The sequence below is a fragment of the Myotis myotis genome, unplaced genomic scaffold (assembly GCF_014108235.1).
Source record: "Myotis myotis isolate mMyoMyo1 unplaced genomic scaffold, mMyoMyo1.p scaffold_m19_p_19, whole genome shotgun sequence".
NCBI classification, from domain to species: Eukaryota; Metazoa; Chordata; class Mammalia; order Chiroptera; family Vespertilionidae; genus Myotis; species Myotis myotis.
In genome coordinates, this window is record NW_023416323.1 from 30,444,697 (window position 1) to 30,470,979 (window position 26,283).

Here is a 26,283-nt window from a genome sequence, read left to right on the forward strand (position 1 = left end):
AACGGCATGGGCAAAGGCAAAAGGGGCTTGGAGGCGGAACGGTGCGGCCTCTCTAAAGGTTGGTACTAGAATGCTTGTAGGCCTAGGATAAGGAGTGTGAGCCGTGTGCTGGGAAGAACTTGCACATGAGGACATACTGTGGAGTCTGAACAAGCCTGAGAGCCAGCTGTGGCTCTGAAGAAAAGGCCTGACCAGAGACGCTGGTAGCATCAACAGGGAGAGACGAGGGTATGGACAGAAGGCCAGACAAGCTCATCCATGATAACTGCCATAAGAGAGGAGGCCTGCCCTAGCCGGTTTGGCTCAGTGGATAGAGCGTTGGCCTGCGGACTGAAGGGTCCCAGGTTCGATTCCGGTCAAGGGCAAATGCCTGGGTTGCGGGCTCGATCCTCAGTAGGGGGGCCTGCAGGAGGCAGCCAATCAATGATTCTCTCTCATCATTAATGTTTCTCCCTCTCTGAAATCAATAAAAATAAAAAAAATAAAAATAAGAGAGGAGGCCTGAATGAGACCCAATGCACTAGCTGACGAGAGGACAGGATAGATGTGAAACCTCAATCAAATGTAGTGATCCTGTGTGTGTGTGTGTGTGTGTGTGTGCGCGCGCGCACGTGCACACACGCATATGCACACACGTGCACATACATACACTGGGAGAATAGGGTAGACACCAAGGATAAAATTAAGAAGCAAGGAGGACTGTCCTGGCCAGTGTGGCTCAGTTGGTTGAGAACTGTCCCAGCAGAAAGGTTGCTGGTCTGATTCCTGGCCAGGGCACATGCCCAGATTGCGGGCTCCATCCCCAGTAGGGGGTGTGCAGGAGGCAGCCGATCGATGTTCCGCTCTCACATCCACATTTCTCTCTCTCTCCCTTTCACTTCCTTTCTCTCTAAAAACAATCAATAATAAACTATTCTAAAAAAAAATAAAAGAAGCAAGGAGGACTGATGGTCCACAAAATCACAACTGGACGCAAAGGGCATTTGGACACAAAGTGTATATTAAGTCTGAGATACGCGTGGGTCATCCGGGTGGAAACACAGGAGTTGATGATGTCATCTTTAAAGGTGCTATCGGGCAAGACGCTGGAGTTGGCTGACGAAGTTAATAATCTGTACTAAGTAGAGAAGAAATGTGGAGGAGAGGATGCTGGAAGGGAGTCATGAGTAGGTGAGGCAAAGGCGTCCAGTACAAAACCCACACCAGCTGCGTGGGTTATAAAGAAAAACTGAAGAAGGCAACACAAGCAGAAACAATTGTGCATTCTTTCCTGGACAGCACTGCACCTCCCTTTGTGTGCAGGTCCAGATGCTTACTCTCGCGTCCTCTCCAACCCCATCCAGTCGATGTCCCAAGGTGAGGTTAGAAGGCACCTACCACCTCAATATTTGGAGATAATTGGCAAGGTCAAGGGGGATGTTTTGAGCACCAGTGAGCATGAGGAGAGGGGGAAGTACCATCTTTGGGTGGGGCAGCTTGTGAAGAACCACAAGGGGCGGAACCTGGGCCACACCAGGCTGGGGTGAGAGGAGATGACACTATATTCTTTTACAAGACCTTGCTTCCCTGTTACTCTTGACGCTCCAGGAGGCACGTACACGGAGTGGGGTGTTAAAACCAGTTAAGGAAAATAAACAGGACAAAACTTTCTCTTATCCTATCTGTTCCTGTGGCAAATCTTTATTGCATGCCTAGTACACTCCTGGCCTCGGGCATAGCAGCATTTATGGGGTGAGAAATCAGGAAAGGAGCCTTCTCAGCTACCAGAGAGTCACAGGAATCGTTTCAGGAGTAAAAGGCTGTCGGCATCACTTACTTCGTGCGTCCGGTATTATAAGGACCGTGATGAAAGCAGGCTGAGGAGGAGTCACTGGTACCCTTACTCAGAACATTTTTTTTTAGGTACTAGAAGCCAAAGGGTAATGGGTAGAAAAAGGAATGACCGGTGAAATACACACTATTCCCTCAAGAAATGTGCCCAGTAAGGAAGAGGGGAGACGGGAAGAGCTATTTTGCGACTTCTGTAAGTGGAGATGAATGAAGCGTGTGCGGAGATGGCTCCAATGGGTGAACATCCGCCCAAGAGAAGGGCCAACGGATGCACCGCGGCGCTAAGGAAAGGAAGCGTGTAACCTTGACCCCAGGTAGCAGAGTGAGCCGGCAAGGCGCCTTTCTCTGAAACAACAGGCAGGACAGCCTCTGCACAGAGGGGCAGAATCATCTTGTGCCGGGACCTGGTACCCAGCGAGTGCTCGCTAATCGTTTACTGAAGCAGTGAGTCCTGGGGCTGTGCCGTAACCCACAAGGAGCCTAGAAGCTGGTCCCTGACAGGGTCCCTCACCCCAGCTATTACCTTCTTCTCTCCCACCTCCTATCAATCTGTCCTTGGTTAGAGCATCATCCCGATTCGCCAAGGTCATGGGGTTGATCCCAGGTCGGGCACATACAAGAATCAACCAATGAGTGCATAAGTCAATGGAACATGGATGTTTCTTTTTTTTTCTTTTTTTTTTAATTAAATCTTTATTGTTCAGATTATTACATTTGTTCCTTTTTTACCCCCCATAACTCCCCTCCTCCCAGTTCCCGCCCCACCCTCCGCCCTCACTCCCCACCCACTGTCCTCATCCATAGGTGCACGATTTTTGTCCAGTCTCTTCCCGCATCTCCCACACCCCTTTCCCCCCCAAGAATAGTCAGTCCATTCCCTTTCTATGTCCCTGATTCTATTATAATCACCAGTTCATTTTGTTCATCAGATTATTTATTCACTTGATTCTTAGATTCACTTGTTGATAGATGCATATTTGTTGTTCATAATTTGTATCTTTACCTTTTTCTTCTTCTTCCTCTTCTTAAAGGATACCTTTCAGCATTTCATATAATCCTGGTTTGGTGGTGATGAACTCCTTTAGCTTTTCCTTATCTGTGAAGCTCTTTATCTGACCTTCAATTCTGAATGATAGCTTTGCTGGATAAAGTAATCTTGGTTGTAGGTTCTTGGTATTCATCACTTTGAATATTTCTTGCCACTCCCTTCTGGCCTGCAAAGTTTCTGTTGAGAAATCAGCTGACAGTCGTATGGGTATTCCCTTGTAGGTAACTGAGTTTCTTTCTCTTGCTGTTTTTAAGATTCTCTCTTTATCTTTTGCTCTTGGCATTTTAATTATGATGTGTCTTGGTGTGGTCCTCTTTGGATTCCTTTTGTTTGGGGTTCTCCGCGCTTCTTGGACCTGTAAGTCCATTTCTTTCACCAGGTGGGGGAAGTTTTCTGTCATTATTTCTTCAAATAGGTTTTCAATATCTTGCTCTCTCTCATCTTCTGGCACCCCTATAATTCTGATGTTGGTACGCTTGAAGCTGTCCCAGAGGCTCCTTACACTATCCTCGCATTTTTGGATTCTTTTTTCATTTTGCTTTTCCGGTTGGGTGTTTTTTGCTTCCTCGCATTTCAAATCATTGACTTGATTCTTGCGCTCCTCTGGTCTGCTGTCGGGAGTCTGTATAATATTCGTTATTTCAGTCCGTGTATGCTTAATTTCTAGTTGGTTCCCCAATATAAGATCGAGGGTCTCATTAGTTTTCTTGTAGATCTCATTAAGTTTATCGGCGGCTTCTAAACAGTTCTTGAGAGACCTTAAAAGTGTGGTTCTGAACTCTATATCTTCCATTGACAATTTTGTCGTTTCTTTGTCTCTGCATTTTGTTATGCTTCCTTGGTGCACCCCCTAGTGGTCTTTGTTCGAAGTCTTATAGTTAAACCTTGATTGTTGTAGCTAATACCAGGGAGGGTTTGACCTCCAGGCCAAGTGGCTATGAGAATCAGCTGTGTCAGCAGTGAGAGAACTTCTGTCCTCTAGGGAGGTGCTAATCTAGCCTTTGCCTGAGGCTATCCGGCAAATGCCTCTGTGCAGGGCTTGGGCGGGGCGGGTCGCACAGGATCAACAGGGTGGGCTGGAGAGAGCAGTTATGGCGGCTCTCAGTCCTGTCCCCAGGGGCTCTGCCTCTCTGGGTCCCAGCACCCGCTGCAAAGCTCGGAGAGAAAGCTGCACTCGCTCTGACCGAAGCCAGACAGTCCCGCTTCTCCCGTTTGAGTCTGGGTCCCTAAAGACTCGCCTGTATCTGGAGCTCAGAGTCTGCAACTCCCTCCCGATTGAAAACGCCAACCGCACCCTCCGCCGCCAGCCGCTCCGCCGGATGTTTCTTTCTTTCTCTCTCAACTCAATAGATAAACGCACGAGCTACCAGCACACCAACGTTTGCACAAAGGCATACGCGTGCACACTGATGTGCACACACACACACACACACACACACACACCCTGTCTTTCTAGGAAAGGGAGGAAGGAAAAGAAGAGCTCTTACGGGCTCACCTAAAGCCTCAGAGAACAGTGGAGTCTGTCACCAGGGGGGCAGGGACACAGTACCTTGATGAAGCAAGGATCGACGCATTGAGGCCCCCAAAGCAGGACAGGGCCACAGCAATGGGGATGGTCCAGCTGAACATGCCAAATGTCTGGTCAGCAAATGTCTGGGGGCAGAACACAGAGGCGCACTCAGCATGGGACGGGGCTTCCTAAGCTTCCTGCCTCCAGGCTGTGGGGACAAACAGGATCCCTGCTGGGCAGCCCGCCCTCTGACCGAGACCCCCTCGCCTCGCCTGCGGAGCTGGGGTGGCTGCGAAAAGACCGAACCATTCGGGGATCCCAAGCGACTCACCACAGCCACGGCGTCACTGTTGAGGACGTCCGACATGCCCAGCACTGTGTAATAGGCCACGTTGGTCAGGAGGTAGATGAGCGTCACAATTGGCATCGAAATCCCGATGGCCAGGGGCAGGTTCCTGTCGGCACAAGTGAGACAGGCGACCTAGAACCAGCCTCTCCCGGGGGTCAAAGTTCACCCAAGGATTTTTCTGACATTTAACAGTTCCCTGGCCTCGGGGTCTTTGAGGTACCTCTCCCCCATGATCCCAGGATGGGTATGTGTCCCACGCCCCTGGGCTCTCTAGAGAGAAGGGGGAAGAGAAACCCTTCTCTGTAGAGAGAGCTCATGAGCTCATGGTCCATTCGTGATGCTCGTCTCACTGGGACCCATGGGTCCCACTGGAGAAGGAGCAGCGTCCCCTAGGGATTAGAGGTCAGGCTGAGTGCCTGGCTGCCCAGAATAAACCTCCGGCTCCCCAGGCCTCAGGGTCAGTACCAGCGTGCAAGGTCCCAGCTCCTTAGCCCCAGCGGGCTCTGCTGCCCATTCAAGGACGGCTCCTTGAGGGGGGGACCCTGGCTTCCTCCAGGATGACCATGAGGGGGAGGAGCCACGGCTTTCCCACCTTCACTCACTCCCATCCTGACCACGAATCCCTCTCAGCTGGAGACTGGGGAGGGAGGGATGAGAGCCAGCGGGACAAGGGGGAGGAAGGGGACGACCTTGTCCTCTACCAGCTGTTCCAGCCACGTTGGGGAGTGAGAGCCGGGGAGCGGGAGGGCGAGCCCACCTTTACCTTTCTGGGTTTTTGATTTCTTCTGTTACAAAATTAAGGGTGTCCCAACCTGAGTAAGAGAAGAGGGCAGAGTAGAGGGAGAGAGAGAGGTTTCCCATGTCCCAGGAGGAACCCTCAAAGGCGTTCTGAAAGTGCTCAGAGTGTCCTGCGGGAGCAAAGGGGGGGGGGGGGGTTTAGGGGTGAGGAAGGGAAAGAAGGAGAAGGGGGAAGAGAGATGGACGGTGTAAGGAGAAGGGAAGGATGGGGAGAAGGGAGGAAGAAAGAGGAAGAGAAGATGGGGGGGAAACAGAAAGGAAGAGGGTCAAGAAAAGAAGGGAAAAGCAAGGGGGAAGGGGAAAGGAAAAAAACAAAACATAATTTAACACCAAAAAAAAAACACCAACTACCAGCTCCCTACACTTAACCCCACCCCCACGCTCTCAGGAAAGCTCAGATTCCTTTACTAAAACTAGACGATCTCAGAGAAGGAAGGGTCCGCCCAGCTGCCTCTGATGTGACACCTGTTCCAAAACCGCAGTGAATTTCCATCCTCCCCCCGCCCCCCCGCCCCGCCCCCGGCGCCCCCGCAGTGACCCCAGAGTGGGCCACAACTCTTCCTCCTATTTTTTAGAAAGCACCCTGTTTACCATAAAAAAAGGTCATTTTTCACTAACAATGAGACTTCCTGTGGAACCGCCTCTCTTTGCTCCGACCACTGCACAGTTTGGTCAAACAGTTTCTCCGGCTCACACAGAGGGAACTCTGTTGCTCTCCTTGCAGTGGCCGAGGGTGGGTGGGGCAGGACATCGCAGGCTGTGTAGGACCTGGGGTCTCCTTTCTCACTGGGCCTGGTGTTGATCTGGGTCACCTCCCCCCCTGAAGCGCCAGCCCAGGCACTCCTCATTCTCCTTGGAGACCTCGGAGACTATACGGACTTGAAAGCCCAGGATGGGGCGCCCAGCTGCCCCGGTTAGAGACTTCCTGGACACCCTGCAGGTTTCTAACAAGACCCAGACTTCTAAGGGAGCCTGCCGCCACCCCCCGCGGGAAGCCCAGACCCGTCCCTCGTCCCTCGTCCCTCGACGCGGCAAAGAGGGCCGGATGCTGCTGAGGCTCCAGAGACACCCGGGTGGTTGGCCGCGCGCACTAACGCGGAACATGTGCAGAGGTGCAGAGGTGCCAGACCGGCTGCTTAAGAACTGCACGGGCGCTTCTTAAAAACAGACCTTTTTCAACTCCAAACCAACCAGAGTTTGAGCCAACAGGTCTGAGATGGGGGTCTCAGTGCCCCCGGTGATTATGAACACAGCCAAGTTCAGAGAATGGTTGTAAAAGGATTACGAACTTGGCCTGAGGGCTTCGCCAAGGACTCAGGAGATCATGGGAGGCCTGTTACCCTCACTGCCAGTTTGCTCTGATGCAGGAATGAAAAGCTTTTAAAGCCAGCCTGCAGAAAAGTCAGTGCCAACTTCACAATATTTTGATTTTTTTTTCTGAGAGCTGACTTTGGGAGGGAATCCTGAATAAGAGCAAGTCCAGATGAAATGATCATTCATTTTCATACCCTATCCCCTCCCCCCACCTCAGCCCTCCCCCCCCCACACACACACACCCTTCCACCCCTCTCAAGGAGGGCCAAGTCTTCCTACTTGCTGCCTGGCAATCGCAGACCAAAAACAGGAGCCAGAGCAGGGTTCACTCCATCCCCTCTGTTTGCTTCTATGACCCAATTACGACCCAAGTTCCAAGAGCTCTCAGCCGGCTTCTTGCAGAGCGCCTAGCGCCCGTGGTCGGCACAAACTGCGGCTCGAGAGCCACATGCGGCTCTTTGGCCCCTTGAGTGTGGCTCTTCCTAAGCCTTAGGAGTACCCTAATTAAGTCAATAACAATGTACCTACCTATATATTTTAAGTATAAAAAATTTGGCTCTCAAAAGAAATTTCCATCGTTGTACTGTTGATATTTGGCTCTGTTGACTAATGAGTTTGCCGACCACTGGCCTAGCCTCCTGAAAGGGAAAGCCCTGAGGGAGGGGCTGACTCATGTCCATTTGGCCAAGCCGGCCTGACCCAAGAGGCCCAGGAACAGATCTCCTGTTCTCGCTGAGCTGAACATAAGGCTCACTGAATCCCCACATCCCCCTAAGGGAGACTGGGGGGGGTGGGGGGGGCCTCCCGGAGTCATCCGCCCTCCTTCCCGCCTCAGGCCCTCCTTACCCTGGCACAGTTTAACAAGGCCCATGACAATGATGGCAATGAGCGCCAGGACCTTCGCGTACGTGAAAGTATCCTGTACACGTGTGCCCCACTTGACATAGGCACAGTTCACAAATGTCAGCAGACCTAGAAGAAAAGCCGTACAGTCAGTCCCTGGCAGGCTCCGCGGAGAGCACAGAGGCCCAACCTCCTTGGCCAGAGTCTATCACTTCTGCCCTATCTGCCTAAAGCAAGGAGGCCAATGGACTCGTCAGAACCAGAACAGGCAAACGGAGGGACAGCTCCCATGTGCCCCAGCTGGGAGTTCCCATGAACAGCCCCTCACTGTTGACAAGTAAAGATACAAAGGCATGACACATATTCATCAAGTCCTTTTTGTTTTGTTTTTTTAATCCTCACCTGAGGACATTCTTTCCATTGATTTCCAGAGAGGGTGGAAAGGAGGAAGGAGGAATTGGGGGGGCGGGGGGCGGGGGGAGAGAGAACATCGAAGTGAAAGGTACATGCCCTTGACAGGGAATTGAACCTGCAACCCTTCTTCAAGTCCGCAGGCCGACGCTCTAACCACTGAGAAAAACGGGCCAGGGCCGTATTCATAAATTCTGACAACCAGATCATTTTTAGAAATTTCTTCCAGGCCCACTCAGACCTCCCAAGGTCCTAAACCACCCAGGGCACAAGGCCTGCCCATGGCCACGTTAGAGAGTAGACACAAGAGAGGCCCATTAATAAATGAGGTGAATCTGAATGTAGGTGGCAGGTCACCTAGGAATTAGGCAATGTTTTGTCTACGAGTGTAAAAAAGAAATCTGTCATGTGCCTACGCATTTCACATACATCCTGTCAATTAATTCTCACAACCCCAAAATACAGGCATTCCTGATTTCCGTTCTACAGATGAGAAACCTGAGGCTGACAGGGGCCAACTACCATTCCTAAGCTCACACGGACCCCACTGATCTCTCCAGGCCCCTCAGTGCTCGGTGCGGTCCACGGGAAGTGAGCCCACTTGGGCATTCCCTGGGCTCCTGCCAGCACCAGTGGCTTTACGTTCCGGTTCCTCACACACCTCGGTGACACCCGGGCCCAGGTTCTGCTCTGATCCATAGGGAAGACGCAAGGGCAATACCCAAGGGGTTCCAGACCACCCCTACCTGCTCCCACCTGTTTTGTCTACTTCACCAGACTCTCTCTTTACTGGTGCCAGATATGCATGAAAAAGAAATGTCCTCCTCTCCTCCTGCCGTAGCCACAGCAACTCTCGCTTTCAAGGCCTAGCTCTACCCCACTTCCTCTGTAAAACCTTCCCCAAACAAACCAGCCAGTGGCTCACTGCGCTCTCTCCCCCCTACGCCTGCAGCAGTCTCACTTCACAGCACAGCTCAGTGCCTGGGGCTGTGGTCATGTGAACCTCCGTCTCAGGAAGGTCTGTCTCTCCCTGGGGCATTTGGATGGTGCTTCTCCAGGAGATCATAATTCTTAGGGGGAAACAGAAGCATTTTGTTTTCTTAAGCTTATTGCCAAACAGAGAGGGGAAAGGGCGAACTCTGTTAGAATCAGGCAGGTGATGACTCTCACTTAACCGTGAATTCCCGGGAACAAGGCGAGGGTCAGAAACTTGGACATCCTTCCACTCAGTGGAGAGAGAGGCTAGGGCAGCCGCGGGCAAACTACGGCCCACAGGCCGGATCCGCCCGTTTGAAATGAATAAAACTAAAAAAAAAAAAAAAGACCGTACCCTTTTATGTAATGATGTTTACTTTGAATTTATATTAGTTCACACAAACACTCCATCCATGCTTTTGTTCCGGCCTCCGGTCCAGTTTAAGAACCCATTGTGGCCTTCGAGTCAAAAAGTTTGCCCACCCCTGGGCTAGGGCCAGCCTGTGGAAATAAGACATGTGGCTGAACAGCCTTGAAAACACTTTGAGAGCTTTCACTCCATCCTCTGGCAAATGAATGACACGGATGCTCGCTAGAACAGTCATAGGAGGTGGGGGTTGGGGGGCGAGGGCGAAGGTCAAGGGGAAGGGGAGAAGACCAAAGGAATGCATGCTGCCCGCAGGTCTTCCCAGGGACCTGCCCTGCTACCCAAAGGGTGTGGGGCTCAGCCTAGATCAGCTGTCAGAAGGATTGCCTAGCTCAGTGGTCGGCAAACGGCGGCCCCTTGAGTGTGGCTCTTCCACAAAATACCACGTACAGTGCGATGGAAACTTCGTGGCCACACTCAGGGGGCCAAAGAGCCACGTGTGGCTCGCGAGCCGCAGTTTGCCGACCACTGCCCTAGTCAATCGCCACCAGTAATCCACAGGCCCTGGTGCCATACAGTCAGCATATTGTGAGGTACGGGCCTCCCCGCCCGGCCCCTTCCCGGGAATGGCTCCCCCTCCTCTGTTGTGCCTGACTGACCAAGCCAGACGCTGGACCCCAGCTGAGCCTATTGGCTCATCTTTCCCAGGAACATGGAGTCGGGAAGCCCAGAGACAGAATCTACCTCATAGCAGCGGCCAGGGCCACAGCGAGTCAGAGACACATACAAACCCTGTGACAAAGGAACCACAAGAAAGCAGAGGAGGGAAGCAGGACGGGGAAAGAAGTGAGAGGGTGTACAGCTTGTGATAAAAGTCTGACGCAGAAGACAGAGAGAGATAAGAGACAAAGACGAGGAGGCAGAGACAGGGAGAAAGGGACAAAAAGAGGGCGCACTTCTGCTCCTTCTCCCACCCTCCGCCCTGCCACACGTCCCCCCACGGCTGAGTCCTCTCTGCGCACAGTGGGAATTCACGACCAGTGATGAAGGGACGAGCGAAGGCCGTGCCTTGTGGGGGTCCCTGCAGAGCGTTTCTGAAAGACCAGCTGAAAGGTACAAAAGAGCCTGGTCGCCGTGGCTGGCTCTGGGCGGGGAGAGGAGCCCTTGGAGAGGGAGGGAGACCTTTTCCACCGTGTGCCCTGCTGTCCTTAGACTGATTTACCGCGCACATAGGCTTCTTTCTCAGTGAAAATAAAAATGCTTAGTGGGAGGCGCTCACGGTCAGAGGGCCACTTGGCAAACCATCCTTAAGCACTGGCCCCGGGCGCCTGCTGGCTTCGCCCGACGCTCAGCCCTGCCAGAGAACAGAGAGCTCTGAAAACCGTCTACCAAGCAGCAGTCAAGTCCTCTGAATGTTTTCCCGATTCTAATTAAGAAATAAAATGTCACCCCACCGGCGTGGCTCAGAAGCCAAGCCAATCAATGATTCTCTCTCATCATTGATGTTTCTGTCTCTCTTCTCCCTCTCCCTTCTTCTCTGAAATTAATAAAAATATGTTTTTAAAAATATATTTTTTTAAAATATATTTTTCGTCCACAAATAATCAAAAAGAAATAAAATTTCACGAGCTGATCCTCACTCCTCCATGCGTCCCAGAACGTCTCTCTGGGAGCTGGTTGCTGAGAAAGGAGTATTCATTCAAATAGCAAATCTAGACCCAATCCCAAAGCAGAAACAAATCCCCAAGTCTCTCTGTGGCAAAGATCACTAGTTACCTTCTAATACCTGTTTTTCCATTTTACCTTAGTGATAGAAATTTTAGCCAGCGTCATGGTTGCCCCCAAATAAAGCGGGCATTGCCCAGCCTCTCTTGCAGGGAGGTATGGCCAGGTAACTAGGTTCCTGCCCCAGGATGTAAGCCAAGTTTCATGGTGTGGACAAAAAGGGGCCACATGCTAGCCTGACGAACGCAGGGAAGGCCTGCATGGTGGCCATGCAAACTCAAGAGACCTAAAGGAACCACAAAGGATGGTCTGAAATGAAAACCTTTCATTAAAAAGCAGTTCAATTGGTGGGTAGTCGTGTCCGAGGCCAGTGTTTTCCCTGACAAAGACCAACTTCCATCTTTACTGAGCCTACTGTCCTTTTGCATCTAAGATAACGTACCTGTGGAATGTCAGGGTAACGTGTAACTTCCCGTTTGCCAGACCTCTCCAGGCACAACCAATAAATATGTGAGGGCACCAGGCTGGAGACCACAAATTCCCTCACTGTTAGTTGTTAATTGCTATTAATCTTATTAATTGACTGTTAACTATCCTGTACCCACCTATGTAAAAGAAGTATGTGTCCAGCCCAGCAGGTGTGACTCAGTGGTTGAGCGTAGACCTATGAACCAGGAGGTCAGGGTTCAATTCCTGGTCAGGGCACATGCCCGGGTTGTGGGCTTGATCCCCAATAGGGGACATGCAGGAGGCAGCTGATCCATGATTCTCTCTCATCACTGATATTTCTGTTTCTCTCTCCTTCTCCCTTCCTCTCTGAAATCAATAAAAATATTTTTTTTAAAAAAAAAAGAAAAAGGATGTTATAAAAAAAATAAAAATGTGTCTGTCAATTTAATTTTTATCCAATCCCAGAGGTTTCCCTGCTTTGCTTTCTCCCACCTCCCTAAGCGATCACCAGTGGATTTCATGTAACCCTCTCACATCCCCTCCTTTGAATGTAATGTATAAAACAAGGTGAAAAACTGCCATTATTAACGCAATACGTTGAGATTCTGCTTCCCAGCAACGGTCGACAGTTTGGCTCAAATAAACTCACAAAAATTCCTCACAGGTTTGAATGTTTTCATGCAGTAGCAATATGAATAAGACCCCAGGAAATCTCTTTAAAGGGTGAGGCCTGCCTTTCTTTGTTCTTGCTCTCAGCCATGATGCAGATACGACAGCTTGAGCTGGAGTGGCCGGCCTGAACCACCAGCTAGAAATGAGGACAGGCCCGGAAGGCAGAAGGAAGGAACCTGGCTCCCTGAAGGTTTATGAAGTCATCCTGCAAGCCCCACGCCCCGCAGTCTGCTTTTGACATGCGGATAATGCATGTGCCCTCAGACAGACCTGCGCCTCTCATATTCTCCGATGAGGAACTGGCCTGGCAACCTGAAGTTGTAGTCCCTGTTCTGCAGACAGTCACAGCTCCCTCTTCCCAGGGGCCACAGGGAGGGGAAGGAACCGTTCCCAACCCTCCCCCTTCCTCCCCCCCTCCCTCCCCCTCCTCCTCCTCCTCCTCCTCACTGTTGGCCTGGCCAAACAAACCCTCAGGGGCAATGGAGTCTCAACTGTGAGGAGGCCTCTGCTTTGATGCCTCTCTGTCAGTGCTGAACTGACTTCCATGCTGAAACCGCCCCAGAAAATACTCACCAATGAGGTGTGTGAGGCTACAGAAAAAGGAGGATCCCGCAGAGATAAACGTGCCGACAATAACTAAGCCAGACACATACACGTCTGCAGTCAAATCGAGTGCTGAGCACCTAGACTTACAATGCTGGGCCCCTGGCCAGAGAGGGGACCTGTGGACCTCAAGAACTACCGCCCTAGCTGGTGTTGCCCAGTGGTTAGAGCGTCGGCCTGTGGAACAAAGGGTCTCTGGTTCGATTCCCAGTCAAGGGCACATACCTGGGTTGCAGGTTCAATCTCCAGCCGGGTCTGGGAACATGCGGGAAGCAACTGATGTTTCTCTCTCTTTCTGTCTCTCCCCCTCCCTTCCACTCTCTCTAAAAAATCAATGGAAAAAAATATCCTTGGGTGAGGATTAACAAAACAAAAAAATGTCCTCAACTCTTGGTGGTAGATTAAGGGGTAATCTGAGGCTAAATTAATTTTCTCCTTGATGAATATGTTTTATAATCAGAAAACCATTCCCTTTTTTAGAGAGCTCAGTCGGGCCAAGGTCCCCCTGGCCAAATCCTATCAGATATACAACTGCGTACCCCCCCTCCCCCCTCCCTGGGGTATCTGTGGAGGGGTTCCCTTTAACATTTGTCTGTAACAAATGCCTTTAATGTTAGGAGGCACAGTGTACGGTACAATCCTTTATAATCCGGTGCTCTTGGTCTATTTTTAACACGGAGGATAAATTACATATACTGCCAGAACTTTTGCAAGCAGAGATATGGAAAGAACACGGTATAATTAAGTGCCTCTGGCAACACAATGCTAAGGAACACAGGGAATTCTGGGCCACTTCGCAGCTAAAGAAAACAGAAGCTCTACAGGACTGGGGAAATTCACCGGCACCTCTTTTCCTTTCGGTGACTTCACACAGAATCCCTCCTCACCACCTTAGGAGAGAAAAATGAAAAAGAAAGAGGGATCCACTGAGATCTCTTGGGTTCTTTCCTCAAAAACCCAAATACAGGGTAGAAGCCACCCACCTGCCTCTCACTGGCCCCAGGCAGGACTCGTTTACACAGATCAGTGTAAAGAAATCTGAAACACCAGTGGGGAAAGCCGTTTTGGTGTGGGGCCTGCTGCTTAGAACCGGCCGGCCGTGACAGTGGCAGCCAGAAGCGGCCCTGTGGGCTTGCGGGCCTGAGGGATCACCCACCACCTAGAGAAGCGATCTCCTCACGGATGCCTCTAAACTAATTTAAGATAAAAAGCTGGGAAGCAAAATAACATTTTTTTTTTTTTGCAGCATAATCAAGGCCTCACCACTTATGTTTTTTTTCCGGGTTAAGTTATAACTAGTGATATCGATTCCAATCAAAACACCTACAAGACAAATATACTAGTAAGACATGCACCGACCCGTCACAGGCTGGGGAACAGAATTCAGGGACAGCCAAGAGTGGAAGGAATGTGAGGCATTCACAGCCACAACAAATTTAAACTTCTCCCACCCCACCCTGTACCCTTATCTCAGGACCAGATGACTTTGGTGAAATTACTTCTTGAGCCCGGCCGGCATGGCTCAGTAGCTGAGCACTGTCCTATGAACTAGAAGGTCACGGTTCGATTCCTGGTCAGGGCACATGCCCAGGTTGCGGACTCGACCCCTAGTAGGGGGCGCGCAGGGGGCTGATCAATGCATTCTCTCTCATCATTGATGTTTCTATCTCTCTCTCCCTCTCTCTTCCTCTCTGAAATCAATAAAAATATATTTATTTTTTTAAATATATTGTATTGATTTTTCTTTACAGAGAGGAAGGGAGAGGGATAGAGAGCTAGAAACATCGATCAGCTGCCTCCTGCACACCCCCTAACTGGGGATGTGCCTGCAACCAAGGTACATGCCCTTGACCAGAATCGAACATGGGATCCTTCAGTCCGTAGGCCGATGGCTCTATCCACTGACCCAAACCGGTTAGGACAATAAAAATATATTTAAATATTTTTTTTCCAAAAAAAGAAATTACTTCCTAAAGAGACATAATACCTCTTTTCCTCCCAACAAGCAAAATATGGTGTTCAATAGAAGGTACTATTAGCATCATTAAAGTAACCGCCAACCCCCACCAAGACTCCCCCAGAGCCCCCAGACTTACATATGCAAGCAGCAGCGAGGAGACGGCAGGCCAGGTAAGGGGGATCACAGGTAGGAAAGGAGGGTTGGATGATGTAATTGGCAAAGGTGATAGCGATGATGGCCTGACTGGTGGGCTCAACGATTAGCAGGGAGGCCCACAGGCGGATGAAGGCAATGAAGCCCCCAAAGGCCTCTAGAATATAAGCATAGCTGGCCCCAGATTTGGTGATGGTGGTGCCCAGTTCTGCATAGCAAAGGGCACCCACAACAGAGAAAAGTCCGCCAATGGCCCATATGACCAGCGACAACCCATAGGAAGCCGTGTGTACCAGAACGCCCTTGGGTGAGACAAAAATTCCTGAGCCGATCATGTTGCCCACCACCAGGCTGACCCCATTCAGCAGAGAGATCTCCTTCTTCAGCTGCATAGTTTCTGTGGTCCCTTGAGGTGCCATGCTATCATCTTCCTCCCTGGGCTGGTTGGCCTCGGACATGAACTGATAGGTGGACGCCGTGCTCTCCCGGGCTTCCATGGCAAGTAGCTCCTTCACACCAGTGTGGACGACAGCCTGGCAAAGGATATAAGTATGTCAGTCTAAGGCAGGGGCTGGGGAGGTGCAAGTTTAGACCTGCAAAGCAGGCAGATGTCCCTGCCCACCTCTTATGTGGGAACAGCACGCCTCATACACAGATCTAAAATCAATGAGCCTATCTGTTTCCACCACAGGACTCAGGGAAATAAGTGGAAACTGCTCCCAAGAAAGATACCAGAAGCGATTAGGCAAGATATGAAGGCGACTTCCAACATGAGGTACCTGGCTTGACGCCCAGGGTAGGCTGGCATTGGGTTTATCCATAGCACAGATTCTACTGAGACATAGTTTTTGCAGCTTAAGACCTACAAACCTGCCCTGTGGAGAAGACCGAGAGTCCCAGCACCAGGTTCACAGCCCTGGCCAGTCTGTGGTAATCTGTCCATCCCCAGGTAATCCTGCCCACTCACCTCCACCCCAACATAACAGGGACTTCTGCAGCCTCCAGCCACATGTGGAAAGGTCTGCAGCTGCTGTGAGGTGGGCAGAGAACATGAGCATGTGGTGGGAAGGGCCAGGAAGATGCTCAGACAAGGGCACGTCACTATTGCAGAGACTGGACCAAGGAGATGCTGCTCTTTCCAAAATACCCACCTTACTTCCTCCATGGCTCCATGCCCATTCATCACCTTTCTTTTTCAAGACCAGATGGAGAAAGAGTAATCAGAGGGCATTCTAACGTGGAGCTCATCTGCTATGGGCTTACTTGCTTTTCTCCTCAGCATGCCCCTCACTACCATCTGAGTCTACCAAGAGATTCTCCCAGAATAGGATCCAGAAGTCTTGACACCCAATCAAAGCTGTAAGGTTCAGTGAGGCAAGATCCTCTTATCCACAGATCTGGTTTTGGAAGACAGCCTAAAGGGAGATAGAACACACACACACACACACACACACACACACACACACACGCTTGTGTGCACGCAATACCACCTTTGGGTTAGAGTTGGGCCAGTCCAAGAAACCTCAAGGACGTTGGATTCTACACCAACCTACCTATGAAGGACCCAGAATCTGTCCGAGGAAGACGGCACCTTCCTGACCCTCCACTCTGCATGGCCTTCTCCCTCCCTCAGTGCCTGTGCCCCGGAGTCAGGAATTCAGATTCCCTATTCCTGACTCACCTTCCGGGGAGAGGAATCCCAATCCCGTAGGCCATGTAATTCCCACCCAGGAATCCGTCCTTCACAGGCATGGAGATAACTTCCATGGATAAGAATGGCATCTCAAACAAAGAATGAATGAATCAGCACATCCGCTTCCCAGAAGCCTCTCATCTGCTCGACGAAATGGATGTGCCAGAGCCTCGCCTCACTGAGCTCAGCGCAAGGGAATCAGGGCCTTCAAGAGTGAGCAGTTCTCAGGCAAAACTCCCATCTCCACAGCCTCACCCATAACTCCTGCCTCACCTATCCCAGTCCCCCGTCAGACCACAGACCTGAGCCCAGCTGGAAAAAAGTCCTCTGGCCTGGCTGGCGTGGCTCTGTGATTGAGCATCAATCTATGAACCAGGAGGTGACAGTTACATTCCTGGTCAGGGCACATGCCTGGGTTGTGGGCTCAAATCCCCAGTGAGGGGCGTGCAGGAGGCAGCTGATCAATGAGTCTCTCTCGTCATTGATGCTTCTCTCTCTCGCTCCCTCTCCCTTCCTCTCTGAAATCAATAAAAATATATTTTTTTAAAAAAAAAAAAGAAAAAATAGCCCTAACCGGTTTGGCTCAGTGGATAGAGCGTCAGCCTGAGGACTGAAAGGTCCCAGGTTCGATTCCGGCCAACATGGTTGCGGGCACATCCCCAGTGGGAGGTGTGCAGGAAGCAGCTGATTGATGTTTCTCTCTCATCGATGTTTCTAACTCTCTATCCCTCTCCCTTCCTCTCTGTAAAAAATCAATATATTAAAAAAAGAAAAAATAACAAGCTCCTCTGGGGCATTAGTAAACCCACCCCCACTCCCAGCGGAGGTGAGCCAGTCTACCTCTGCTTAGAGGAGGCCTGGCTGCTTAGAGGAGGCACCGCGCCTGCAGATTTCCCGATGCAGGCAATTGGAAACTTATTTGTTTTCACGCGAATGTCAGGTGAGTTCAGGCATGCAAACAAAACAAGGAAACAGCCGAGGAGCCTATAGTCTCACGAGTTGGGTGCAGAGAGACCTGGGCTGCTTTTTCACCCAACTGGACACAGAAGCAGGAGAACTGGCTCCAGTGACCACGCCAGTTGGGCACTCTATTTGGACGTCTGTGTGGGTTTTCCACACATCAAGCAATTCCGCCACACCGACCGGTGTCCTACAATTTCACTCAATTCTGACGCTACCTACCCAAAGATAGTATCAGATTCCACAGGTTAAGGGCTCAGTCCCACAAACCTGCCCCTACTAGCTCTTCAGATGTCCAGGTGGTTACCAGTGCTTTTCACTGACTGGCTGTAAGTTGGGGGTTCCTCCTACCCCCTCCTTGAGTTCAATTAATTTGCTAGAGTAGCTCACAGAATTCAGGAAAACTTACTAGATTACCAGCAGGGTAGGGCCCCTCGTCCCTCCCTTCCCCCAGCCAGCCCTGCCCCCTGGTCGAACTCCTGGATGAACTCTCGGTGGAGGGGACAATTTGCATACTATGCTTTTATTATACAGGAAGGTTATAGCTCAGAGGTTTTTCTCCGCACACCTTGATGGAGGCTCATGAGAAATACCAGAGAGGAGACCAGAGGAAGCCTTGCAGCAGTCCTATTCTGAAGAAAGCAGCCACTACTCTGTGAAAAATACAAAGGCCTACCTGGTCCCTTCTCTAAAGAAGAAAATCTTGCCAAAACCGGTTTGGCTCAGTGGATAGAGCGGCGGCCTGTGGACTGAGGGGTCCCAGGTTCGATTCCGGTCAAGGGCATGTACCTGGGTTGCGGGCACATCCCCAGTGGGAGATGTGCGGGGGGGCAGCTGATTGATGTTTCTCTCTCATCTATGTTTCTAACTCTCTGTCTCTCTCCCTTCCTCTCTGTAAAAAATCAATAAGATATATTAAAAAATAAAAATAAAAATAAATAAAGAAGAAAATCTTGCCCAGCCGGTGTGGCTCAGTGGTTGAGCATCAACCCATGAACCAAGAGGTCACCGGTTCAATTCCCGGTCAGGGCACAAGCCTGGGTTTCGGGCTAGCTCCCCAGTAGGGGACATACAGGAGGCAGCCAAAAAAAAAAAAAAAAATCAAATAAAGATAAAAATATGAAACACCTGGGGAAAAGGCAGCAAACTGTCACCACCGCCAAAACAGCTGAGGCAGAAAATCTGGATCCAGAGGTAGAGCATTAGAGGTGTCCTACCTCTGGGGGAGGAGTAGGGTCACCCAGAAAGATCCATCAGCGCCCAGAGCCAGGGAAACAGGGGCTGCCTAAGGCGAGGCTGAACCAAAACAATTGTAGCAAGTACCCAGCAACAAGACTACTGTGGTCGGCTGAGCCTCCGGCACAGGTGCAGAAAGGCTTAAAGCTCAACGTGGAGCAAAGACACAGGAAACACCCTCCCTCCAGCAAACCTGACCCCAAGCCTTTGATACACAAAAGGAAACCACAGCAACAACAAAACCCAAACACAACTCCCCTCCTAACAAACTCAAACTTCTACACCAACAGCCTAGTCAAAGAAGAGGGGTGCTCGTGTCCCAGAATTAATGGTATGTGCCTACACCTGGCAATCGATAACAAACTGCAAGCAACACACAGAATAAAACAAGAGGAACAACCCACTATCAAGAGGCAACGTAGTCAATAGGATAAGACTTAGAGATGACCCAGCTATTGAAATTACCGACAGGGAAATGAAAATAACTATGACTATGTGAAAAACAATACAAGCAAAGTCGCTCTGACATGGAGGAGGAACTCCCATCCCGGAAGAACTGCCTTGCATATCTTACTTTTCAAACTTCTGGAAAGTTAAGACTGGCTAAAATAACCTTTGGGCTGGAGGCCTGAAATTTAAAGACATTCTTTAAATTTCTATTGTTAGCTTATCGGCACCTATGGAAATTCCTTCCTTAGCTTATGCACACCCGCAAAAACTCCCTCCTTTTCTTGTCATCATCCCCCTTCCCTCCCTCTCTCTGCCTTCACCGCCTAATCCTCTCTACCTGAACCAGTGCTATTGTTTTAGATCTCAAATGTTTGTTGCCTCTCACATTGGCCTTTTATTTGTAGGTTAACAATCAATAGATAAACGTTCTCATAGGAAAACTGGACAGCATTCAAGAACAGATGCGAAATCTCAGCAAAGGAATGAAAACCACAAGAGTCCAAATGGGGAAAAAGTGAAAAAAAATAAAACAGAATAGAGCCTCCAAGAGTTGTAGGGAAATATCAATTGGCCTGAGGTAAATATTTTAAAATACTTTTTTGTTGTTTATTTTTCATTGCTTTAGAATATAAGCAAAAATAGTAGTAATGTACTGTGGACTTACAGCACATGTAAAAGCAAAATGTATGACAACAACAGTAAAAAGATAAGGAGGAAGAATTGAGAGTTATACTGTTAGGGTTTTATCTGTGAAATTATGCAATTTAATTAAAGCAGACTGTGATTAATTAAAGATATACATTGTAAAACTAGGACAACCAATTAAAAAAAAAAAGAGGTATAAATAATAACCCAACAGTGGAGATAAAATAGATCATAAAAGCACCCAGTCCAAAGGTAGGCAGGAAAAAAGAAACATAGAACATAAGGAACTAATAGAAAACAGAAAACTAGCAAGGCAACAGATTCTCATCCAACCATATAAAAAAATAACATGAAATGTAAATGATCTAAACATACCAATTAAAAGACAGACATTGAGAGACTACCTAAAAATGCAAAACCCAACATGCAGTCTATAAGAAACCTATTTAAAAAAAAAAAAAAAGACATAAATAAGTTACAGGTAAAAAGATGGGGGTGAGGGGAAATAACCATGCAAACGCTAATCAAAAGAAACATGGAGTAGGTATATGAACATGAGACAAAATAGACTTCAGAATAAGAAATATTGCTAGGGATAAAGAGGGGTATTACATAATGACAAAGAGGTCAATTCACCAAGAAGTCAATTCTAAATATATATCTCTTCCAACAACACAGCTTCAAAATACATGAAGCAAAAACTGATAGATCTGAATGGAGAAATAGACAAATCCGAAACTATAGTTGGAGACTTCAGCACACCTCTCTCAATCATCAACAGAACAAGTACACATAAAATCAGCAGGCGGGGGTGGGCTAGAAGGGGTCAGTGGGGGGGAAAAGGGGGACACAATAAAGATTGTCAGCGCACTTCCCCTCCCCAGAGCACACCCTGCCTTTCCTGTCCCCCTCCTTCCCCTCAAAAAAAATAAAGATTTAATGAAAAATAAATAAATAAAATAAAATCAGCAAAGATCCAGAAGACCTGAAAATGGAACGCCCCAACATAGTTCTTGTCTAAGTAGTTACATGAATTCTGAGAAAAATAAAATTGGTACCTGCAATAGGACTCGATGCAGGAGATGGGGGCAAGTCAGGGGTGGGAGACAGACTTCCAATGGGGAAAAAACAGCTTTGGCTCCTACTATCTACGCCATCAGTATCAGAGCTCAGTTAGGAACCCTCCCTCAGGTGCTGTCTGAGGCCTTTAGGACAAATTCCAACCTTCTTAGCAGGGCTTAATCCCCTCCCACACATAGTCCCCAGCAGTCCAGTCCCACTGAATTACTTGCAGTTTCCTAAACCCTGGCGCCTACCAGACACACACGCCTTCGTTCGCACTGAGCCCTCTGCCTCTAACACTCTTCTTCGCCCACCTTTCCCTCAATAATATCCTGACTGGAAAAAATAATAATAATAATAATATCCTGACTGCCCTCTTTCTCTACACATCTCCTTGTACTCCTAAGGTTTCTAGTCTACACTTCCGCCTTAGCAGCCACCTCACTCTGTTGCTGCATTTACTTAGGGTCAGTCTCTCCCAACTAGTTTGTGAGCTCCTTGGCTGTGTCAGCAGCCCCCAATGCAAGGCCTAGGAAAGGATCGGTACTCAGTCCATGATCATTGAATAAAAATATACAAAAAAAAAAACCCAGAAAACACCTAGAACAGAAAATACACAACAAACCCTATGAAAGACATTGAGAGATTGAGATTACCCAAAAATGCAAAACCCAACATGCAGTCTATAGGAAACCTATTTTTTTAAAAAAAGACATAAATAAGATACAGGTAAAAAGATAGGGGTGGGGGGGAAATAACCGTGCAAACGCTAAACACCTTGAGTCACTTGCTCCCCAGAACAGCAGCAGCAAAGGCTGAACTAAAGGGAAGTGATCACTCAGAGAAGCTAGGCAAGACAGCGAGTGGTTCCTCCCATTTTGTCACAGCCCGCGGTTTTTAATTCCTCGGCCTTTAATTGGTCACAACAACAGTCTCAAAAAGCAGTGGGTTACTGTGTGAGATGCCCTGTTTATCCTGTCCCCACGCAGTAGACTTGCAAACCTTTCTGCAGCAAAGGGATGGACATCACTGATTACAACAGAGTTCGTAATTAGCCCGCCATCTCTAGGTAAGAAGCCCAGTATTTGTGGGGAGGGAGGGTGCAACAAAATTCTACCAGATCACCTCTGAATTGACTATCCTTTTGTCTTCAATTGATAAAAGAAAGTGGTATGTGCAGATCACACACACTTATCAGTCACCTCTCAGTCCCAAAATACACAGTCTTTAAAATCACTGTCGAAGACCATTTCCATTAAATCACTCAGGGCACCCGATAAGTTCCTGTCTTGAAAACCAGTGTTAAACCCCACTTTAAGGACACAATGCAGCTTTCTAGCAGGTTTCCATCCTATTTTCCAAGCTCCTGCAGCAAATAATAAAGGAATTCACCAGACCACTAAAATTTACTTATGAAAATTTAGACAAAAAACAATTAAATGCAATTTTCAGGGGGGAAAGGGGCTCTTTCAAAATGCAATTACAAAGAATATTTTACAAGCTGGCGTTTAAAAACCTCTTTTATAATTGATAACTATTGGGGCAGGGGGGGGAGAATGCTGTTGAGAGACATACCAAAATCTTAATGGTGGTAACACAGAGGACTTTTTTTTTTTTTAACTTCTCTGAGTCTTAAAATTTTCCACAGTGAGTATGCATTAATTTTTTAATGCTTAAACTTTAAAATATATATATATTTATTGTCCTTCTATCAAATAACAAAGTGTATGTGACTCAGTCTTTACGTTGGCCTTTTTACATGGGATACCAGAAACCTCAAAATCAAATTCAGCTCCAATTTCAGTGAATAAATACCCTTACTTTTCAACAGTATTTGCTATCTAGTCTTTTCCATGGCTTTGGTTTTCTATTTCTTTTTTTTTTTTTAATATATTTTATTGATTTTTTTATGGAGAGGAAGGGAGAGAGATAGAGAGTTAGAAACATCGATGAGAGAGGAACATCGATCAGCTGCCTCCTGCACATCTCCCACTGGGGATGTGCCCGCAACCCAGGTACATGCCCCTGACCGGAATCGAACCTGGGACCCTTCAGTCCGCAGGCCGACGCTCTATCCACTGAGCCAAACCAGTTTCGGCTTCTATTTCTTTTTAACAGCCTCGTTGCAAGACCTTTAATTATAAACCACCACAATTACTCTTTAGAAAGAGATAATGTATTATATACTTTATTAATATAATAAAGTCTTTTTACAAGTCTTGTGCGCATATAACTAAAACTCTTCCCAAACCTCAAAGATCCAAGAAAGTTTAACAGAGAACAGAGCAATAACATTCACCTGCGAAGACACAAGCAAACATCACAGTTTCATTAGCTGCCTCATCCTAAATGAAGAAAATAAAGTCTCCACACCGAGGCCTAATTCCACTTGTCTGTCTTGGCCATTTAATCTCTGCAACGAAGAGTAACAGGTAATTTATCCAAAAAAACAAAAGAGCCTAGTAAGCAGCAGCCCATATTTATCTTTGTAAAAATAAAAAAAAAAGTCCAAGTTTTACAGGCCCAGCAGGGGCAGCACTCAATTCCTGGGAAGTTCCACTCACCCACAGCAGGAGTGTAGCTAAAGCAAGCAGCCGAAAGGAACCAGAGAACCAGCCTTGTCACCCCCAATCATTCATGTCTAGACAGCTGCTGCCCCCAGCCCCTTGTCCCCAGAACAACATCTGCGTCACTTTCATAGAAATTATCTACATCCTGGAGACAGAGGTCAGGAAATTTCCTGTACCAAGAGGTGCCAGGGAGGTTGGTCACAGAACTGGTATTTATTTATTTTTGGTCTGCCATAAAAGTCCACAGCCAGTCAGGGAAGGAGGAAGATAGGGCGGGGGGGAAACAAAATTCATGCTTGTGGCTTTCCATATATTTATCAGGAAAGGAACATCAAATATAAGAACATAAATGACAGCCTGAGACCAAAGTCGGGGGTAAAAACCATTAGCACGAATGGGATCTGAACAACGTGGGCAACCATCTCAGAGAGCACGCCCCGGCTTTCAACAGCCTGCTCCTCCCCGATTTTCAGACCTGGGCACAGCTTTCAGAGATAAGCCCCAGATGGGCCCACAGTCTGCCACCTCCGCGCTGGATGCGCTGGCCGTGATTGCTCCCCCCGTCGCGGGCAGAGACCGAACTCTTCTGAACCGTGCACCGGGCACACGGCCCGGCGCGCACGAGAGGTGCTCAGAAAACATCTGTTCAACGACCTGCTGAGTCCCACTTACAAGGACCATTACACAGGACCCAGACTGTTTGCTCAGTGCTCAGTGGAGAATTCTCACAATGTTTCACAAATATCTCCTCCCATTTATGACAAGAGATGAGCAAACAAGATACCAGGAGGCGGAGGCGCTGGAAAGGACCCTGGGACAGGAGCACCGCTTCCCGGCTCCAGCAGGACCGCGCGCAGCCCGACCCCCTGCAGCCCCCGCCTCCCCGCTCCGCTCCTGCCTCCCCTCCTCCTCCCTCCGCTCTCAGCACCGGTCCTTTCCCGCCAGCGGGCTCACACGTGAAATTTCCCTTTTTCTTACACAGTCAGGGTCACAGGCTCTCTCACACTCACGGTGCCGCCCTCACACTCAGGTCTTGCACACTCACAGTCACCCTCAGGCTCTGGGCTTCTCTCTCTCTCACACACACACACACACACACACACACACACACACACACACACACACACACACGCTCAGCCTTACACGCCAGCGGGAGGTCCCTCCCGCACGCAGGGTCGCGCTCATCCGCAGCGCCCATCACGTGGCCCGGCCCGCCCGCCCCACGCCCGGCCCCAGGCCCGCATCCCGCCCCGGGCAGCGGCCGCAGGGACCACGCGGGGAGATCGGCCCCACAGGACGCAGCCCCGCCCCGCTGCCCCGCTGCCCCCGGCGCCTGCCCGCGGCCCGTTACCTCGCGGGTGGCCAGGCGGCACCAGGATGCTCGGTCGCGCGGCCGCCACCCCCGCCGCCCCGGCCCAGGCCCCGCCCCGCCACGTCACCTGCGGCCGGATCGCGACAGCGCGCGCCGCCTCGGGACAGGGCGCCCGGCTCCTCCGCTCGGGGCCTGCGGGCAGCCGTCCGCCCCGGCCTCAGCGGCCCGACCCACGTGTGCTCTCCCGGCCTCTGCGTGCACTTGGCAGCCGGTCCCCAGGACGGCCATGCCGGGCCCCACGCGGCCGTGACCCGGCCCGGCCTCCGGTGCCAACTGGCGTGCCACTCCCTGGCGCTGCACGGAGCCACCCCAGCTTCCGCGGAGGGCGCCCACCGGCCCCAAACCCCCATCCCCCTGGCCCTCGGCCGGGCCCCCAGCCAGGGGACCCCCAGCCAGAGGGACACACACAGCTTACATAAGGACCTCTGACAGCCTCACCTCCTGGGCAGCCAGCCCTCCACTCCGATCCTAGGAAGACGCAGACGCAGGACTTGTCCTCCACATTCACAACTCAGACATGCCACTAATCTATGGAGCCCCCCCACACACACACACAGGCCCATGGACACTGCTGGGCTTCGGGCCTTTCTGGGGTTCAGGCTTGAGGACATTTTCCATCCTCATCTTGCCGGACCCTGCTGACACCCCTCTTAGGGTACTGCACCCTCCTGCCTCTTCCTGTCCCGCTGGCTGCTCCTTCTCCATCTCCGAGGGCTCCTTTCCTTCTAATGGCCATGGTTCTGTCTAGGGCCTCCTGACCTTAGAGGCAGCTGAGCACTCCCCTGTAGCTTCCTGTCCACACTTCAAGCCCTGTCTCTCTCCTGGGCCATGAGGAGTCATGTCCCCCAGAAATGTATTCACAACTGCACATCCTTTGGTTCCATCTAACCCTACCCAAACGTCTGTCCCTCACCACCCAGTGACCCAGCCAGAGATGGGCAGCACTTGGGCCCATCCTCCTCCAGCTCCCCAGGGGTAATAGCCTCCCAGTCCCTGTTCTGCTCCCTCTAACTCAGCGGTTCTCAACTTGTGGGTCGCGACCCCTTTGGGGGTGGAACGACCCTTTCACAGGAGTCACCTAAGACCATCGGAAAACACATATATAGTTACATATTGTTTTTGTGATTAATCACTATGCTTTAATTATGTTCAATTTGTAACCATGAAATTGGGGCTCACCACAACATGAGGAACTGTATTAAAGGGTTGCGACATTAGGAAGGTTGAGAACCACTGTTCTAACTCATCCCCACCGGATAGAGGGTGCTCTGAAAATACAGATTGGAA

At 49.8% G+C, this 26,283-nt stretch overlaps 1 protein-coding gene across 6 annotated transcripts in view; it reads right to left on the reverse strand.

Annotated features, from left to right (window-relative positions):
- SLC7A6 (solute carrier family 7 member 6) overlaps nucleotides 1–25,182 on the reverse strand; it is a 33,377-nt gene extending 8,195 nt beyond the window's left edge. For 2 of the 6 annotated variants that reach the window (XM_036346565.1, XM_036346570.1), the window contains exons 1-6: nucleotides 24,976–25,039; nucleotides 14,992–15,541; nucleotides 7,696–7,821; nucleotides 5,501–5,645; nucleotides 4,720–4,843; nucleotides 4,428–4,531 (exon numbers count right to left, since the gene is read on the reverse strand). In XM_036346565.1, the coding sequence (XP_036202458.1) occupies nucleotides 4,428–4,531; nucleotides 4,720–4,843; nucleotides 5,501–5,645; nucleotides 7,696–7,821; nucleotides 14,992–15,505 (1,013 nt within the window). In that variant the 5' untranslated portion in view covers nucleotides 15,506–15,541; nucleotides 24,976–25,039. Of the gene's footprint in view, nucleotides 1–4,427; nucleotides 4,532–4,719; nucleotides 4,844–5,500; nucleotides 5,646–7,695; nucleotides 7,822–14,991; nucleotides 15,542–16,159; nucleotides 17,074–23,618; nucleotides 23,847–24,602; nucleotides 24,696–24,975; nucleotides 25,040–25,063 lie in introns of those variants that run through there. The other 4 variants (XM_036346566.1, XM_036346567.1, XM_036346569.1 and 1 more) reach the window with 4 other exon arrangements.
- Between the last annotated feature and the right edge of the window lie 1,101 nt (nucleotides 25,183–26,283).